The sequence below is a fragment of the Lissotriton helveticus genome, chromosome 12, assembly GCF_964261635.1.
Source record: "Lissotriton helveticus chromosome 12, aLisHel1.1, whole genome shotgun sequence".
NCBI classification, from domain to species: domain Eukaryota; kingdom Metazoa; phylum Chordata; class Amphibia; order Caudata; family Salamandridae; genus Lissotriton; species Lissotriton helveticus.
Window position 1 is genome coordinate 556,636,516 of NC_136073.1, and position 20,554 is coordinate 556,657,069.

The 20,554-nt window shown below is 46.6% G+C and overlaps 1 protein-coding gene across 3 annotated transcripts in view; it reads right to left on the reverse strand.

Annotated features, from left to right (window-relative positions):
* The window catches only part of LOC144798761 (uncharacterized), a 1,691,129-nt gene that overhangs the window by 748,891 nt on the left and 921,684 nt on the right, over window positions 1–20,554 (reverse strand). For all 3 annotated transcript variants that reach the window (XM_078669781.1, XM_078669783.1, XM_078669782.1), the window contains one exon: window positions 16,883–17,063. In XM_078669781.1, coding sequence (XP_078525907.1) covers window positions 16,883–17,063 — 181 coding nt within the window. The remainder of the gene's footprint in view (window positions 1–16,882; window positions 17,064–20,554) is intronic.

Genomic DNA, 20,554 nt, shown 5'->3' on the forward strand with positions numbered 1-20,554 from the left:
CCCAGCAAAGCTGAGACCTGTGGCAGACACGAAAGACGTGGGACCGGAACTCCTGGATATCCTGCATTTTGCAAGCTGCACCTACTTCCCAAGGTATCCCAAAGTTGTGCATTGGGGTGTTTGAAGCCCCAGCTCCGATCACCTTTTGCACCCGCTTGTGCATTTCCACTCGACGCGTCTTCGCGGTTCCTAGTCCGTTGGCTAGTGAGCCCCCACAAAGACCAATCTTGAATTCCTTTGCTGTCCTGGTTGCTCCAGGCTTGCTCCAACTTCTCCCCAAAAGAGAAGTTCCTCAGACCTTGCTGTTCTGCACCAAAGCCAATCTCAACATCCTGCGTGGATTGCGTTTGCCAAGGCTTGTTGGGTCGAATCCAGATACCGACACCACAGTCAACTAGATCCTTTGTGGGACAGCTCGAATCCAGCTCTTGGTTGTCGTCAACGCCTCCTGGTCCTCGTGGCTGAAGAGACAAACTTCACCTTTTCACCTGAATCACCTGACATTGGCTGGTAGCTTCCCATTGCCATCCTGGTCACTAGCTAGTGACCCAGACTCTGTCCCTTCTGCTTTCAGGTTCTTCACATCTCCAATCCACCCTTGGATCCACCCGGACACTTTTCCTCTGGTCGTCTGCAGCACTTCTTCGCAGCTCTCCATTGGAATCAACGACGAAACCCGACACGAAAAGACACCTATGCACCTGGCTTCCCTGGGTGAGGTAACACGAGTACTCCGGTGCTCCCGTGGGTATTGACTCTCCAAGTGTCCTAGTCTAAAAGGGTTCCATCGCAGTTCACCTCCTTGAGCCCTTAATCTTTAAAATTGTAACCTATTCGTTCTCCATAGAAAGTCAATAGTAAGTCGTGGCTGTGTTTAGACACTGCACGCGTCTCCCGTGGGCCTCCTACATCCTAACCTTTGGTTGTTCCTAGAAGCCCCAGCGATTCCCTAGGCACTAGGCCTGATTTCTTCCTCACGTGGCTCTTATACCACTATTTTAGTATATGGTTTGTGAGGTCCCTAGGGCAAAACGTATACTGTGCAACCTATTGTATGCTAATTAAGTTCCTTGTATTGTACTTTTACCTCTGACCTCATAAAGAGTGCAGAGGGGTTGTGTTTAGAATAAATACATATATATTTGATATATACCTTGTGTGGGTGTGCTTTCATTAGGTACTCAAGAGATTATCCCTCGTTTTGTATTTGGCTTTGAACTTTTGTTGTGCTTTTACCCTGTTTTTAAGGGGAGACCCCTTACTGCACATAATCTGTTAAACTCACCGCTATTTGGGCGGATCCGGGTCCCGGGGCTGGTGTTTGGTGGGCGCCATCTTGGGTGGGGACTCAACCCTTCGGCGAGCGCCATTTGGAGCGTTCTAGCGCTCTGGCAGCATCGCGGGACGCCTACTTAAGGCGGTCCTTGGTTCCTGGTAGCCTTGACAAGGTACCACCGCGGCTGCGCGGATTGCTGCTGCGTTTTCGTGTCATTTTAAAAATCCCTCGTTTTGTATTTGGCTTTGAACTTTTGTTGTGCTTTTACCCTGTTTTTAAGGGGAGACCCCTTACTGCACATAATCTGTTAAACTCACCGCTATTTGGGCGGATCCGGGTCCCGGGGCTGGTGTTTGGTGGGCGCCATCTTGGGTGGGGACTCAACCCTTCGGCGAGCGCCATTTGGAGCGTTTCCAGCGCTCTGGCAGCATCGCGGGACGCCTACTTAATGTCGCTCCCCCCGCGCAGCAGGGACGCGCAGTGAGGGCGCCGTCGCGTTGCCGGAGTCGTGCCAGAGTCCTGCCCGTCTGCGCCCGTCCGCGCTAAGGACGCGCGGGGCGCAGCGGGCTTCTTTCCTCGCCCTAGCCCTTCCATTGGCATAGTGATGCCTACCTATTCTAGAGAGACCCCATGGGCTATTGGGCGGACCATCCCGAAGTGCGATCTGGCACCATTTCATCCGCTATGCGGCCCCTACCATTGCGCCTGCAACAGATGGGTGCTGGATTCCCCCGTGCCCGTCCGCCAGAGGGACGATACATCTGCCCCTCGGAGTCAATGCTCCACGCGTACGCTACGGGTGTGGTGTCTAAATGCCAGGTCCCTGGTGAAGCACCATCAAGCCATTTATGACCTCATCAGGGATGAGTCCCCCGATATATTTGCCATTACGGAAACGTGGCTTCAGGAGGCGGATGTGGCCATTACCAATCTGGCCTGTCCCCCTGATTATTCCATCTATACTCTTAACCGGCCTACGAGAGGTGGCGGCATCGCCCTCGTAGTTAGGTCCAGTTTCACCTGCACCTGGAATGGCCTTACCATCTCTGGCTGTGAAAGTGCCTCCTTTAAGATCTTAATCAGCCCCCAGTTTTCGTTCTCTGGGATGGTTGTCTATCGACCTCCGGGTAGCGAGGTGAAGTTCAGAGAAGCTTTCCCTGACGCTGTTAGCGTGCTGGCTATGGGTTGTGCCAACTTTTCCATCTTGGGAGATTTTAATCTTCACTTCGATAACCATAACAGCCCGGCCGTCAGCAGTATTTTAGCTGACCTAGAGGCCCTCCAGTTAACTCAACTGGTTTCACAGCCCACTCATGTAGGGGGTCACATATTGGATCCCTTTTTCACTAATCTAGGTGAGGCTTACATCTTGTCTATCTCCCCATTAGGGTGGACGGATCACTTTCTTGTGTCCATTCGGTACCCTCTGCCTGAAATCTCGTCTGTACCACCTGCCAGACTGGTGCCCAGGCGGCACTGGAACAAACTCAGGCTGGAGGATTTGCACCGTATTTTGGGGGAGGAGCCGCTAGGCCCTCTAGACAATGTGGAAATGGGCTATGACCAGTTCTGCCGGTGGATTACCAGGGCGCTTGACTCTCTGATTCCTATTACTCTGAGCAAGTTGAGCTCCAGAGAGTCGAGTCCCTGGTATGATGGTGCCTTACGTGCTCTGAAGGGTACTTGCAGACGGGCGGAAAGAGCATGGCGGAAGGCCTATGAGATCGATAAGAAGGCTGTATACTTGGCCTCCGTTAAGCTCTATCATCGAGCTATCTGCCGAGCTCGCGCGGCGTTCTATTCCTTGGAATTCCGCAACAGCCCTAACCCGTCCAAAACCATTTTTAAAGTACTCAAAGACCTTTTGGCGAAACGGACCTCTTCCTTGGCAGCCAGTACCTCCTCTCATTGCGAGGCCCTGGCATCGTTCTTTCTAGAGAAGGTCCAGGTTATTTACCAGGCCTTTCCTAGCATTGGGCCAGCACCAGGAGCTCTGGACTGCATTCAAGATCTTACCATCATGCGTTCTCTTCCCCCACTTTCATCTGAGGGGTTTAATAAACTGGCTCAGCAAATTAAATTAGGTTCTCCTTCGGACCCCCCAAGACCTGCCCTGTTCAGAGATCGATCTTTCCTGGGACACGCTACGGTGTGTTCCCTGATCAACCTTTCGCTGGCCTCAGGCTTGGTCCCAACTAAATGGAAGCAGGCGGTGGTCTCACCGATCCTGAAAAAGTCTTCGTTGGATCCATCAAAACCTGAGAACTACCGCCCTATTTCATTGCTTCCCTGGCCGGCGAAGGTTGTGGAGGCTCACGCTAATCTGGCCCTCTCTGAACATCTTACTCGGGCAAAGGTCCTGGACCCCACGCAGAATGGTTTCCGTGCGGGTCACAGCACGGAGACAGCCCTCCTTGCCATGGTGAGCACTTGTGTATGGTGTTGGATGACGGTCAAACGGCGGCGCTTGTACTTTTAGATCTCAGCGCCGCCTTTGACACCGTCTCTCACAGCATTTTGCTACACCGCCTCGAGGAGATCGGCATAGGTGGGCTTGCTCTGCAGTGGTTCCGCTCCTTTCTTGACAATCGTTCCTTTTGCGTGGCCATTCCCCCTCATCAATCCAAATCCCATCCTCTGGCCATGGGGGTTCCGTAGGGGTCCTCGCTGAGTCCCACGTTATTCAATCTTTACGTGAGACCGCTGGCTGAGGTCGTTAAGCAATGGGGCATGACCATGGTCTCATATGCCGATGATACTCAGCTAGCGGTTACTATCAGCGGGGATGCGGAACAGGATGCCCCTAGGTTTCAGAGTGGAATGAGGGCAGTGGCCAGTTGGATGACGGCCAACTGTCTCCAACTCAATGCAAAGAAAACTGAAATCATGATTGTCGGGAAGAGAGCGGAGCTTTGGGGGGACAGGTGGTGGCCTCCTGAATTGGGGCCACTTCCCACCCCGGTCGCTGAAGTGAGAAACCTGGGAGTATGGCTTGATCCCTCCCTTAATTTTGCTGGCCACACAAAGAGAACTGCGGCCTGCTGCTTTGGTGTCCTTCGGGGACTAAGACCGGTCCTCAAATTTTTTGACGCCCCAACCAGGCAGCTGGTAATTCAGGCGACGGTGTTGTACCGGCTTGACTACGCTAGTTCTCTCCTGGTGGGGGCTAATCAGGCTGATATCGCCCGCCTGCAGCGCGTCCAAAATGCCGCAGCTAGAGCGATAGTTGGCTTGCCCAGGTTTTGCCCCGTCTCTAACACTCTACGCTCCTTGCATTGGCTGCCGGTCAAAATGAGAATTCATTTTAAGGTGTTATGTTTGGCCTTTAAAATCTTGAAAGGTTTTTCCCCCCCAATCCTTACCAACCTTCTGCTCTCCTATGTTCCGTCACGTTTCCTTAGATCTGCCGGCCAGGCGCTTGCCGTGGTTCCCCGGTTTAAACTTTCTCGGGCCGGTGGTCGCTCTTTTCGTGTGAGGGCTGCGGCCATTTGGAACTCCTTACCGGTTGAGGTCCGCCAGTTGGAGGACCTTCTGCTGTTCAGTAAAGCCATTAAAACTCTTCTGTTTTAGACCCTCTCCCCCAGTCCTCCCTTTTGCGGTTCTGCTTTCAGCGTTGCTGTGCTCTACCTTGTCTTGCGCCGGGACGCTCCTTTGCTGGAGCAGCTGCGCGCATTATAAATGTTCATAGCATAGCATTATAAATGGTAAAACAACTTGCTTAACTCGTCTCCAAGTCTTAGCCTGAAGGCTGCTCTCCACAGCTACCACTAGGATAGCTTTCTATAAGGTTGAATTTATAACCTACCATCAATAAGGGTTGATAGGACTGGGGCAAGGTGCCCACTAGAATAGTGGACATCATATACCAGGCCAACTTCTCACACCATAGACAAGAGAAGGCCCTCGCCAGAACACACAAGGTGTTACATGCCCGCAGGGCTGCGCTGGTCGAGGCGAACATGTTACACCCGCAAGAGTTCAGCCAGCGGGCCTCCCGGGACGGCGTAGTTAACAGTGGCAGCAGGGAGGAAAAGTGGTCCTCAAGAGCGGACTGGCAGCAGAAGAATGGAGGGAGAGGCATGCCGGGTCACGTGGTGCCGGAAGGTGACGGTGCAGAAGGTGTTGAGGCACCGGATCTCCTCAGGCAGGACACCTCCAAGGTCACGCTAAAGAAGAAAGGATCGAGCTCTCAAAGGGGAGTAAGATCTCCCTCCCACCAGAGCCCTGGTGGAGAACCTCCAAGAGATGGTCCGTCGTAAAATGATCAATCGGGTCCCCCTTGCGCAGAATGCCCACAGCTGTGGACACCGCGTGCGCGAAGGCCGCACCCGCCTCTGTAGGTCCCTGCGGAGAAGAAATCAGCTCCTCCATGGGCGACGGCTGTAGACTAAGACGGCCGTCCCCGAAGCCAAGCGGGACGGGCAAGGGCCAGACCTGAAAGCCAGAAGGCACCGAAGAATGGGGTACCTGCTGCTCCTCCGACGTGCACCTCGGCCTCAGAAAGGGCGGGAAGCCAAACCTTCGACGCCGGGGAAAAAGACACCATGCGGCCACCAGTCTCCGGCAAAGAGGACACCAAAATGCAGCCAGCCTCCGGAGAAGAGGGAGCGTCCGAAGACGAATCCGCTGCATGACCTTGGCGTGGAGCCGTAGAGTCCGCACCCTGAAGTGGGACGCCCGCACCATCCGGCGCCGGAGGAGAGGCCGGATAGGGCTCCTCCAAGTCACACCGCACCATTACTCTGTCCCCCACTCCAGGGATTCGAGCAAAAGGAACGGAGTTTGCATCAATTATGTATGTATTATTGAGTGGCTAATTTAGAGGTAATGCCGCATAGTCGCCTTTCAATGAGGCTTTTACTGCCAGCATGGTTTCTCCATCTATTTGTTTTTTTAGAACGCTTTTTTGTGGCTACGGAAGCCGGTTGAACAGCTGCCGCTGTGGCTCTGTTAGCCAATGAATTCCCTGCAATGTGAACGCCATCACGTCGATGACTCAGCATATGTATCACGTGAGTCTTTCGTAGTTCTTTCTGAAAAAGAATTACTTGTTCCCAGAGCTTTTTATGCTTTATTGTGGCACCTGTCTCATCTTTGCAACCGTTTTCAATCCAGGTCTGCATGGAATTATTGTAAGACTGGACACAGTAATGCGAATCGCACACTATTAGTGTGGGGAATTCGCGATCGGCATTTTCAAGCGCCATCTTTAAAGATCTTATTTCAGCTCTCTAAGCTGTGCAGTTTCTGAGTGATTCAGTTTTTGTGACCAGTGGTCTGAATTTACCTATGCGCCAGCGACCTTCAACAATCGCGTACGCTGCATTGTAAGATTTTTTATCCATAACGTAGTGTTGTGCAAATCTGTCGGTGTAGATTATACAGGCGTACTGTTCTAGAGGCAGAATTTCGATTGGCAGAGGATATTCATTTTCGTATTCTAGATCTTCTAGCTTTTTCATTTTGGGATCAAATGCGTGTTTCACATCTGTTGCAGCGAGAGAATTTTCCCATTTTATCCATTTTGGATCTAATGCCACTGCATTTGGAATGCTCAGTCTTGTTACTGCCTCAAGGGCTGATACTGCTGTTAAAACAGATATGCTCTTCCCTTGAGCTTGGGCTTTTTCTTTTGCTACAGCAGTTTCAACCGCAGTCAGAATTTTTCAGTAGAACTGAATTTCATTTCAGCTTGTTTGTACAAGTGTAATTTATAAGCTATTGGTACTGTTTCTCCCTCATTAGAGGTCAGGAATGTGAATCTGCATCTTCCTGGGATGACTCGGATTACCAGGCTGCGTTTGTTTGCGCGTGTTTGCAGTTTTGTTTTAGTTAACATGTCTGTTTGTAATGAACGTAAAATATCTGTGTGTTTCTGAGTCCAATTAATTGGTTTGAAATCAGGTTTTATTAATTCGTAGAGAGGTTAAACCCTCTCTGCATAATTTAGAATATAAGTTCTTCTGAAATTCAGGAAACCTAGAATTGATTGTAAGTTCTTCAGCGTTCTTGGAGCTTGGAGTACTGCACACCTCTCTAAGAAGTTGTCTGCTAGGCTTTTGCCTTCACTTGATAACTCATATCCTAAAAATAGGACAGTGAGGTGGGCAATTCGTGACTTTCTAAAGTTGAATTTGGACCCTTCAGCTGCGAACCCAAGTATTATGATGTTCACTCTTTTCAAGTGTGTCTCCAGGTCATCGTCTGTAAGATAGATGTCATCGACATAAGAAAATGCCTCATCATCATACATCTGTAGTAACTCTGTTACCCTGGCTGAAAATAAGCCTCGGCTATTCTTGAATCCCTGTGGGAAACGACAAAATTGCTTTTGGGCCCCCATGCTGGAGAAAGCGGTCAAATACCTGCTTTCCGGTGCAATGTTTTGACAGAAGAAACCATTTGAGATATCTAATGTCGTTTTTATATTTTTTGCGCACAATGTTATTCATTAGTGCTGCACTGTGTGAGTTTTGTACTGCAAATGTTTTGCAACAAGAGTTTAGGTGTCTGTAATCCAAAACTAGACGATATGAATTGTCTGGTTTGGAGACAGGAAACAAAGGATTGTTCATTTGTGAGGTGCATGTTCAATCACCCCCTGATATTCAAGTTGATCTAAGATCTCCTTGACTTGTTTTTTAGCTTCTTGCTTAACAGGATACTGCCTTTGTGCAGTAGGTTGATTTTTTAATTGAATGGTGAGGAGATTCCTCATCCCATCCTACATGATTTTTATATAATACAGGAGCTTGGGCCACTGCCCATTTTCTAGCATATGTGTGTTTTTTATGAGTTGGAATGTGATTTGAGAAGGCAGGCATAATCATTTCTTCGCCATGTGGGCACTCCCTGACAAACTCTGGTGGCCAGTCTTTCTCTGCTAGCAGGATATCATAGCCTTTAGATAGGTTATACCAAAAGAGACCCTTTATTTTCCTAGTTTTGTCCCCTTCTATACGTAATGTTATTTCATATAATTTATGGGGCACACTAACTCTGGTGTCTGCAGTTTCCACTTGAATGTATTCATTCATGTCCACTGTCTCCAGAAGAGTCATCAGGATCTTGCGAGCTATGGTCACTTCTGCTGCGCTGTCTAGCATTGTCTGGGCCCATTCTCCGTTTTCAGTTGTGTCCTCAGAATCCTCGGCATGTTTTATTTTAATACTAGCTACCTTCTTTTTGGGAAATTGTAATTTTTTACTTTGATGAGCAGGTTCCTTGTCTTTGGACTTGACGTGCTCTTCTTTGTGTTCTGACCGTCCTCTTCTTTCCGATTTCTGTGAGGAATTCTGAAAAGATCGAGAGGGACGTGTATCAATATCTTGATATCTGTCAGGTTTTCTTAAATTGTCCCTATTTCTAAGGTTATATCTTTTTTCAGAGGGCTCCCTGTGTGGAGACTTGCCTCCTCGTTCTGGAGATCTATCTCTCCGTTGAGGAGACCTTCCTCTGGACTGAAATTGTTTTTCTCTGGGAGTGGTTTGTTTATTACCCTCCCACATCTTTTTTGGAGTATTGAGATTATTCTTAATAGAGGTTTTTTCAGGAATTTCAGTTAGTTGTGGTTTTAGTGGTTTCCCACCCAAACTATCTCTACCTAGTTCGTCATAGGATTTTTCAATTATTCTGGTAAGTTCAAAAGGTTGTTCTGTTATATCTGTTTCTTTCAATTTTTGGCGGATCGCTACACCGTCAATTGAACTAATTCTCTATATGCTTTTGTTAATTCTTTTAGTTTCACTAAAAGTTCTTGGTCTGACATTTTTTCAATGTCGGGATGTGGTGTGTAGCCGGCTAGAACTGGCCATGTGGCTCCTGGTCTACTTAGTGGACCGAGCCTGGTGAAGTGATTTTAATGTTTTAGGGCGCCATTAAACCAGAGCTGATGCTCTTGGTAAGTTAGTGGAATTTCAATGTCCTCAAAAGGAACGTATTCCGTTGGAGATTCCTCTACTTTGTAGTAGTGAAAATCACATGTCACAGCATTTGCTGCCGGAAAATGTATCCAGGAATAGAATACCTCTGTCTGCCGATATTCATGGGCCTCTACCACAAATACGACTGTACCACCTCTTGATGATACTCCATTATTTATAAGTTTGTAAGTTACACTCTTCCTTACATTGACTGGGATGATTATAGCCTCCGGGTCATCTTGCCGGAAACTAGTGTCATCCGCTAAAAGTTGAGCTGCCAAAGCATCTCTTTCTCTGTCGTAGTCCGACATTTTTTCTGACAGAAAGTTTGCAGAGCAAGTTTCAAGGAAACAAAGATTAGGTGCACAATATTTTGGAACACTGTATCCTTCAACGTTGACTAAACCAAAAACTAATACATAGGATTCGCATCCTACTAAGTTCTGGCGGATATTAACCTTTTACCCACTCCAGACGTCTATTGGAGTTTTTACGGGAAAAAGGGGTCTGAGTGAAAAGCACGACAGAGTTACTCTAGTATCTAGCGTTAAATTATCGCCTTACCAAACGTTGGGCGTCATGTAGTGTAGTTCCTATATTCCCAATAGGCTTTGCGCATTGGAATAACATAAACGATAGTGTAGACGTAGGACTTAGGTCGACTAGGTCTCTATTAAATATGTTAGACTTAATTATGAATGCCAGCTAGCTCAGAGGTCACTAGAAACTTTCTCGAGTAAACAAGAAGGTGTTAACTTTCCTGAATAGACAAGAAGGGATTAGTTTCTGACAACCGCATAAACATGACAACTTTGCTCCCTCCAGAATAAGGAGTATACCTCCAGAGTCGCGGAAACAATAGACGGCTATTTCACTCAGTCAATCGTGCATGCTTAGTTTCACCAGGAGTGCAGAGAAATAGAGAGACGGGCGTTTTCAATAAAATTGGTTATTTATTGAGCAATCTTCTTTCTCATGCAAGAGAAGTGAATTGCCACAATTGCAATACTTGTCATAAAGTAAAGTGCGTACAGTAAAAGGAGTATTATGAAATAATACTGTAAAAGCATTGATATGGTTTCTAAGCCATAAGATACTTATAATGGATAAAATACATACAATGATAAAAGTTGACTAAACGTACTCAACTGGTGTTTCTAAAATACGCCTACCCCGGTGTACCTAACCTAAGCCTAGTACGTGGGAAGGAGTAAGTGAGATATAGTTTGAGTTAAGATAGTTTTTGCCAAGAATCTGAATCAAGAATTATCGAAGGGTCTAATCAGCTCCGTACCTTGGTTATAGAATGAAGGAGGTCTTGTATCTCTCTCTCAGGACTCGTTCTCCCAGCAACCCGCAAGGGTGACTGGAAACACTGGAGCTGGATTTCTCGGCAGGAGAAAAGACAGCGTCTCTCTCAGTGTGTCAATGGGAGGGTTGGCTTCCTTCAGCACTTGTTTCAGCAGGGCATCGGGTAAGTAGATAGCCGATCTGCTCCAAACCACCGTGTGTTTGCTAAGGCAGCTGTTGGTATATTTATACCTGGAAGGTGCAGAGTTTGACGTAAGGTTGGACATAAGACATCACTAAGAACTTGCAGTTCTTTCAGGACTCCAGGAGTTCTTGGAGAAATCAAAACAGAAGCAGGGGGAATTCCCGGGCTGCTGGAGGCTTGGTTTGTTTCAAGAACGCGTTGTACTTTCTAGGAGTCTATGGGAGTAGCCTTGCCGTATTTGGACTGCATTTGCTATGACTAAATATGGATATGATTCTTATGCCTTTATAAGGATATGATTTGTTATAACCACATAAGGGCATAAATCGGGAATATTTAAATAGGGTCCTAGATACGTTCACAACAGGGCAAGGGCCAGACCTGAAAGCCAGAAGGCACCGAAGAATGGAGTACCTGCTGCTCCTCCGACGAGCACCTCGGCCTCAGAAAGGGCGGGAAGCCACCCTTCGACGCCGGGGAAAAAGACACCATGCGGCCACCAGTCTCCAGCAAAGAGGACACCAAAATGCAGCCAGCCTCCAGAGAAGAGGGAGCGTCCGAAGACGAATCCGCTGCATAATCTCGGCGTGGCGCCCTAGAGTCCGCACCCTGAGGTGGGACGCCCACACCATCCGGCGCCGGAGGAGAGGCCGGATAGGGCTCCTCCAAGTCACACCGCACCGGGGACCGGAGTGGGGCCGGAGCCGAAGAGGCCAATGGGCGCCGACTTGACCCCCGACGAGGCAGCCGCCTGCGTGGAGGGACGAGAGGGACCGGGGGAGTGACCCGAAGTCCTCCACCAGCCTCGGCCCATAATGTAGCAGAGGCGGTCCGGTGACCCATGTGGAGGTGCCAAAGACAACTCAACCCCCCACTCGCCTGTGGGGAGGAATGAGAAAGGGTCGAAGAGGGATGGGGAGTCCCCACCCCACCGCGGCCCAGGGCGGGACAAGGAGAGGTCACCGACCCTTGTGGGGCTGCCCGAAGCAGACACCGGCGCCTGGACGGCGTCAGCTCAGCCTTGGACAAGGCCTTCGTCTGCCCAGAGGGCAGAGCGGGGCTCGGGGATGCGACCGAGACTCCCGCGGGAGTTTGCGGCGGGAGTTTGCGGCGAGGCAGAGGCGCTGTGGCGCAAAGGAGGGACCCCAGAGGGGCCGCACCTCAACATCACCACATCCTCCAAGCCTGGATCCGAACTAGTCGGAGCAGGAGCCGAAGCCGCCGGCGGCGCCGCGGAGGGCCCCGCGCAAAGCGAGGGAACCGCCTGCGCCCCAGGAGGGGAAGGAGGAGGAGATGCCAGCGAGGCCCGCAAAGCCGCCGCGCATGTCTCCATCTGGACTCTCGAAGCCCCCTCACCGGGAAACGGTGGATAGGACGACACGCGGGCCGCATTACCCGCAGAGAGCCCACGCCCCCGGAAGGCCGAAGACCAGGCCCCAGGGACGAACTGCGACGCTTACCCACCGGGGAGCGACACTCTTTCGACATCAGAGAAGGACGAGGACGACGACCGCGGCCATATCTGAAGCCGTTTGCCGAAGCTGATCGAGGGGAGGAGGTCGACCTGGAGAGACGCGCCATAAGAAGTTTCATGCGGCGCTCTCACCGCGACTTCAGCTTCAACTGCTGACACGCCTCACAATCAGTGGTGCCGTGATCCTCCCCCACACACCACATACAAATAAATGAGATGTGGGTCCGTCGCCGACATAAGACGCCCACACGTAGTGCAAGTTTTGAAGCCGGAAGGCGTTTGCACACTGTTCCACCAGATAAAAGACAAGTGGTGAAGAAAAAAGGGCCCCAAACAGGCCAGCAGCAAGACCGGATCCGCGTTACACGCGGAAAAGGAAAAAACTGACGTAGGCGCGCATGGGCGGGGCTTATGTGGCCTCGCTGTAGTCACGTGCGCGGACGACGCCTGGGCGGAGTCGCGTGATGTCACCCCGCCCCCGGCGCACAGAGATGCTGTGGCAAAAAGTTTCCGGATCCAGTCTCACGCCTGGGGATAATTCTACATGAAAGAATCTGCGGCTAGTAGTCTCTATCAGATACATTAAATAAATAAATACAAACTTGTTAGACACACAGGAAACCTGCATTCCATTGGCATTTTTTTTAAATCATTTTCTCCACATGGGAAACATTTTTCTCTGAAAAGAAAACTCTTCCTTTAGATCGCAAGAAAATATAGGGGCACTTGGGCTGTTCGTTTTATCATGAATGCTAAGAGTGTGAATTGAGTGCGAAAAACTCTCTGGAAAGCATTTAAATAACCACAGCATTACTGTTTGCTGGGTGTTCACTACAATATCAATGAACACCTCATTAGCCCTCTTCTGGAAAGTACTTGTTCTCACTGCTGATCCTTAACTTGCTAACGTTGCAAATTTGCCATTATTGTGAATTTTCCACATGGGACGTAGGGTTGTGAGAGCAGAACCCAGATTCCCTTGGCTATGGCGTGCAGAGGCAGATTACTGAATGGACCCACCAGTTTAAGATTCATTTCTGTCTCCATAGGTACAAAGAATGAGGGTGTGGGCATTCACAGCAGGCAGTTGGTAGTCCAATGCCCAACCGCCCTGGCGCATTATCCTGCACTTTCCTGAATGCTAGTAAGGTCCAGAAAGTTAAAGCGAGCACAAGTCTACATCACTCACTCTGATTGTTCTTGTTTAACTAAATCAGAATTGGTGCCTCTGCTTAGGCTATTGTGATGTGTTGCCATCAGACTAGCTGGCGCTCGCCCCACCTTTCAGGACTGTTTTTGAGATACAGCATAGCAGCAATATTAATGGGCGCTGCTGACCACCTCAATGCAGGAGAACTGAATAGGAATTTATGTAGAATATAATTAAGGTACTGAGAACTCTTGCAATATGTACTGCTAGTGAAATCCAGAGATCGGCAGATTCAACCTATTTTATATTTCAGGAAACATTTTCTCTCAGCTCCAATTAAAAGTCCTATCTGCATGAGCAAACATCTGCAAATTTGATTTTTTAGGCAGTGTCTGCCATTTCACTCACAGATCTCACATTGTGCACACCTGGGGCCGTATTAAACAGAGTGCCCCGGGCATTTGCGCCCGCTTTGGGCGCGATGGGCATTTGCGCCTGGTATTACAGAAGGAGCCGCATAGGCTTGTGCGTCCCCTTCTGTAATACCTATAGCGCTGGAGCAAATAAACCCTGGGGACAGCGCATTCACCAAAATGTGGTGCACTTTCCTTCATTGCGCTGTGTGCACCTTTTAAAGGTGCGTCCAGCGCAATGAAGGGAAATGCACTGTATTACCATGAATGCGCTGCCCCCAGGGCAGCAGTGAACTTGTGCTGCCCTGGGGGCAGCGCATTCATGTGAAAAAACCGGAGCTCTGTGTTTTCACAGTGCAGGCGGCAACCCGCCTGCACTTTTAATGGGGATTAGAGACAGTGACTGCACCCACCTGCAAGGGGATGTCTGCATTTCCCCCTCCAGATGGCTGGCATCGGGGGCCACTGACAGGTGGCGTACTGTCAGTGCGCCTATCTGTAATACAGGACAGGCGCAGAGGCAAAAGGATTCCCTCATTTTCATGGGGCACACCCCCATGAAAACGAGGGAACGCCCCCTTGAAGATAGCGGTATAACAGAAGGAGCCGAAAAAAAGCATCTGAGGCCCCCAGGTGGTGGGGGGAATGCAAAGTGGGCGCAAACACCCGTTGCGCCCCTAGGGCAGTTACTGTTATGCGGCCACTAGACAATATTAAGGTGTGCAAGACATTTTGTGATGCGGGCTCTAAAAGTTCTATTTTCACATTAACACGTAAATTAAAATTCTACATTTTATTCATCTACTTTTTCACTTTATCATCATGGTGCAGAGAGTGAACTCCAGAATATATCACAACAATGATTGATTTTGTTTCAGCGACAATTATAAACAATCTCTTGCAGATTGAGAAGGCAGGAAAACGGAACTTTGCTTGCACTTGATCACCCACAATAAAAGATCTAATTATTGATGGTAATTAAACTTACTCTTAGGTCGGAAGTGAGGGAAAAATGTAGGAGCACCTTTTTGGGCCATACAAATCAGAAGAGAACAGTCCTGGAAAACGCATCACTAACTACTGAAACACATCCACTGTCGGGCTCTAGAATTGCATGGGGAAAGGTTCTCCAGTGAGACGCCTAGAAATGAAAGTCTTTGCCACTTCAGTCCCTAACATGGAGGGACAAGCACAGCGTGGAGAAAATAAGCATTGCTCCGCTCTGTCCTTTTCAAAAAGTAATTCAAAACTTCTCATCTTACTCCCTGCTGCCCGTGCTCCAATGGGAGCCCTACAACCAATACAGTTTCAGTGAATGCAGAGTGAAAGTTACGCTAAATAAAAGCTCCATCAATCAGTACCTCATGACTTTGCTGAACTTTTTTGACTTTTTTTTAAATTGATGAATGCCTAATTATTTCTTTTAGATGTCCTTTATATGGCAGATACTTACCTTTTATTTGTCTGGTTATTTTACAGCTCCCCAACCCGATTTTCTCCTCCCATCACTCCATGTGCACTCTGACATACTTGACTGCTCACAAAGCCAAACAACTCTTCTGTGGCCCAGCAGCAAAGTTTACCCTCCTATGCCACACCAGAAGCCTGTACACGACCCCAGAAGTGGAAAAGTCAGCTTCAGATGCACACAAGGAGTGCTTCCCTCCTACATCGGTCCCCCAAAGATACAGGTTTGTAAAATGTACATATTATTCGGGAGTGTGAGGGGGTCTGACCTATGGCCTTTGCCCTTGCTTCCATTGCCTAGTCATGCAACATAGTATAATCAGTTTATAACTTTTCTTCATGACATTTTGGGTGTTCAGTTATGTTGTCACATATGCACATGTTTTTTAGTTCATGGAACGTACCAATATAATGTATAGGCCTATAGGAAAAAGGTTTTTGCATAATCACCAATTTAGTTCATGTACAATTTTCTCATGTACGGCTCTAGGCATGTGTAAGTTTCACAACTAATTCCTTAAAATCATCTTGAGAAGCCAGTGCTATCATTTCTCCCACTGTCTACTTAGCCAATTAGGGATTAGAATGAATCAGGACGAGGCAGGGACCATATTACTGGGACTATCTCTGAAGGACAAAGTGGGCACTTTCAACTACTGAGAAGGTGTAGGTGGCGCTCTAAGCCACTATAATATGAGAAAGGTATGGGGCAATTTGGGCCACATTACTCACTGTGGCAGAATATAATGGAAGACTTATATTTCAGCATTTCCTTAATATCAATACTATTTTTCTGGTTTAGATTTATTTTTTCACTTTTCCGGATGCTCTAATAAGCACAACTATAGATAGTATACAAAAAATGTCTAACAGTTATTACATAATAGAATAACACCTTGTGTTTTATTTACTTCTCAGAACCTGTTGGAGGGGGGCATGTGCAACTCCCTGCTGAGTCTCTTGCAGGTCTTCATGCTAGCCCATGCCATGTAATAGCTCACGGGATGGGCAAATGAGAACCTGTTTGTTCCCTTTAGACAGTTATATCACAATAAATCTGTAGTGGTAGCAGATCAGAAGAATCTGAACATGTTATTCAAAAATACCATAGAATGCTACAGTGTCAGGCACTGTGCTGTAGGAAATGGAAAACAATTAGGTACAACATTCTCTTCATGATACTAAAATACTAGTTAGCCTCATATTGACTTCAGTAGAAGAGGCCTGTTGTTACTGATGGTACTGATACCCATGGTATCAGTCCCATTGTGAACTATGAGGCCCATGGAGTTACTAAGGACCTTTCATGTGTCCTGAAGAGATTTTGGCTTGGGGGAATCAGAACCAGAATTAGTAGATACCTCTGTAATTCCTCAGTATTTAACAGATTCTCAGGGTTCACTTCGGCGATGCAGAATTGGCACTATCACATCCGGTGACCTTTTAAGGAGGGTGTTGTGTCGTGAAAGGAATTTGTCATTTTAATCTATATTCTGATCACTGATTATGCTACATTTATTACAATATTTTTCAAAATACATTTTCATGAGAAATACATACACCCTTTTTTATGATTCATAAATCAAACTTTATTGACTAGTAAAACAGAATTTTTATATAAATTGAATAAGTGCACTATGGCTTTCCTTGGAGAAAGCTGATTTCATTAGTAACTTAGTACCCACCTGTCAGATTCAGTCTCACTTTCATCTTCTTCATCACTGCTCTCAGAATCACTGAAGACAAATGAGAACATGCCAGGTCTTTCACTTTCCTCTTCCTCTGTAGTAGGTTGCTCAACAGAAGAGACAATGGGATCCGTTTGGTTCTCAGCAGACACCTTCTGACGATACTCCTCTAGTACTTCTGCCAACAAGTAAGAGATGGATTAATGAGGTACCTGTTACGGAAAGAGAGCTGTAAAGCCATTGGAAGGCCCCCTACAAAGGATCAACTGAGGAGCTGGCAAGATTTGTCACACCAAATATGTTATGTTAATTTTTATTTATCAAGCGCATTATCACCTGCAGGTCTCTAAGATCTTGGAGCTCTATGTCAGGTTTGCGTTTCCGGGTGCAAGCCGGGTAACCCTAGCTCTAGGTCTGGCAGAATTTCCAGCACACAAAATCCAGGGTTTGTATGACAGTGCATTTTTACTCTCTTTTAAAAAATATATCCTTAGGGAAAATGTTGGTCCATGTGTTAAAAAGTCCATAAAATGTAAAGGTAACAGTGACTTCTTTCTCATACCATATACATATTTAGAAATATGTTTATAAATTTAAATCTCTGTGTACAAAACTGTCTGCAAATGTATTTGGAATGCACACTACTTGATGGGTGATCACTACACATTTGCAAGGCACTGTTCTGTACCACTCCTACCTAACTTTTTCCCCCTGAGTAAATGCAATTCATTTAGAAAATGCTAATTCGGTGAATAAGAATTTCCAGATTACAAACAGAAATGGAATTTTTAAATTTGTACACAAAAGCCGCCAGCGTAAACAATCCTGTAAATTAGCCAGTTGGTTATCATCCAATTGTGATCTTTCACGATGTGAGGTTACATATGTTGTCAACGCCCTTACTATTGATGAGCTACACAGGTCTAGAAAGGCCTGTGTTGGAATATCATAATTGCTCTATTACAGTGGTTCTTAATCTTTTGACTTCTGTGGACTCCTAAGTAATCATTATCGTAGTCCGTGGACACCCACTGAGTCATTATTGGAATCTGGGAACCCCACTAAGTCATTATTGGAATCTAGGAATCCAGCCTAACAATTTCTATGATTTGAACAAAAAATCAATACGCAAAAATACAAAAAAAGCAATTTTCTAAGAAACACAAAAAGGATGAAATATTGTAAACACTCGCACTGCATCTAAGAATCAATCTAAGGATACCAACTTAAATTTTACCCTCTAATTTCAAATAACTTTACATTTACGGAACGTTTTAACATTTTCAATTTACATTTCGCTTCCATATTTACTGACACTTTATTAATCTTTTAATGTTACTTAATTTTATAAGCAATCGCGGACTCCTTGAGTAGGTTTCACGGACCCCCCAACGTTCCCTGGACCACAGGTTAAGAACCAATGCTCTATTACATCAAATCATAGCTATTGACTCTTCAACTCTTACAAAGTATTTGTCACATAAGTTGCAGCATCATTATTCCTCTATAACATTGTTTCACAGCTACTGAAGCATAAAGGTGTCCATCACACAGTCCCCATTCTCTGTTTCCAATATAGCACTGACACTGATGACTGAAGAGATATTTTATATTTTAGCCCTATTCTAGCTGTAACCTAGGTACTAGTATACATTATGAAGTAATAATTTAAATAGTGTGTAGGAATCCATTACTTACACACTCTTACAGTATATATTGTGGGTCAATTAATGATTTTGAGAATCCACATAGGAACAAAATAGGCACGTATGCCTATTATGCAAAAACTACTCTATTTATATTGCAAGTACTAAGTAACCACATGGGCTGCACAGTGATCCATGTTTCTGAGCTGTGCTGTCTGCAACACATGCACTACTCACAGTGTTACTGAGTTGGTGCATACATTACACACAGCGGAATGTATTCAGAAATGGGAGCGTACCTCCATTTACACCATTGTACAGGAGCAGAATGAGTTCATGATATGTCCCCAGGCAACTGGATTAAGATATTTCATAACTGCTAGCAGGTATTTAACTTGTTTGAAAGTGACAAAATTACCTGGCGCTTTTTTCTTGATCAAAATGAGATTTTAAACGTTTTTTGGATGTTCATTATTTTCTGCAGCATAAGACCTTTAAAAAGCACATACTTTTTTTTAGGTCTTGCTTCAGACAGCTTTAACTGGACTCTCAAGTTGTTTGTTGTACAGAGAGGTGATAATGGTATGGAGGGGTTGCCTGGCTAGGGACGACTAATGACATAGTCTCTGGGAATTCTTTTGTAATTAACTTCAAGAATCCTAGGTGGGTGAAACAGATCTTGTTGAACTTGAGCCGCAATTCTCCACCAAAGACAGATATTGCACTTCACCCACTTAGTTTCTTTTATCCCCCGAGGGGACGCAACCACGGTCAAGGGGAAAGCTTGAGCCCTTGGTAAGGAAGAGGCCCCAACCCACTACCGAGCTGGCTGTCAATTCTAAAGTTCAGCTCACAAATAGATTTGCCCCTCTAACTGAGCTGGATGAGCAGGACTGGCTTCTACTTACTAAGGCATGTAGTGAGACGACCATTAGTGGGGCCAAAGTCCCCTTGAGGGTTGTATGACTTTACAACGCATTCCGTTGTAACGCATGCCTTTACCACGCATTTGTTACAATGCGAATGCCATCACCATGCATATCCTTTACCATGAAATGCCTTTTACACGCATACTTTTACAACGATTTTCGTTGTTAAAATATGCATGTTAATGGCATTTTAATGTTAAATGATATCACCCTAAAAATGTACCCTTTAAATTTCCCCCTCGCAACACCACCCCCTCATTCCCCCTTACCTCTCCTATCCTTGATCTTCCGAGGTGACGTTGCACGTCGTTAAGAGGAAGCGGAAGTGTCCTTCTGTTTCCTCTAAAGACGCTGATTGCCTCCACATCTTTTTCTTTAAAAGACGGAAACAGGTGCGTTTTTTAAAATTTTATTTTGGGGGGTGCCCCCCAGCCCCCTTTTGTAATCCCATGCTTTTTTTGGGGGGGAGACCCCCCAAGCCACCCTTGTTTTCTTATAACTTTAGCACACATGCCTTTACTACGTATCTCGTAGTAAAGGTATGCATGGTAAAGGCTATTAGTTGTACCCACGCATGCGTTGTAATGCATGCGTGGTTATGGTTATGTGTTAGAACGGCCGCGTTGTAGTGGCCGTTTCCCCCCTTGAGGCCTCCCATCTCACTTGCTTAGCTTAGCGGGAATGTGGCGGGTATCATGCCCCTGCTGGAAAATAAACAGAAGGTTAACATGCCTAATGCCTTTGGGCGTGTACGTCTACAAGAGAGTTGGGACGTGTCAGGGACTGCATTCAATGATGGCTACGCTGCTTTTTATGTCCACACTATACCTTCTCAACATGGCCGCGCTAAGGGAGGGCTGGTAACTTTTTTGAGTTTAAGTCTAGGTTGTGATATGGAGCAAATTCCCTCCTTTTCGCCCAATGTCTTAGCTGTTCTTCTATCCTTTATGCAAAATGTATGTGTTTTAATTATTAATGTTTATAATTCTCCTTATAAGGTTGAGCCTTTAGAGACTGCTCTAAAAAAAATCCTGGAAGAGTTTTATCAGGCCAGGTCCATTTCCCCTTGGTTACTATTAGTAGAGGCCTTAACA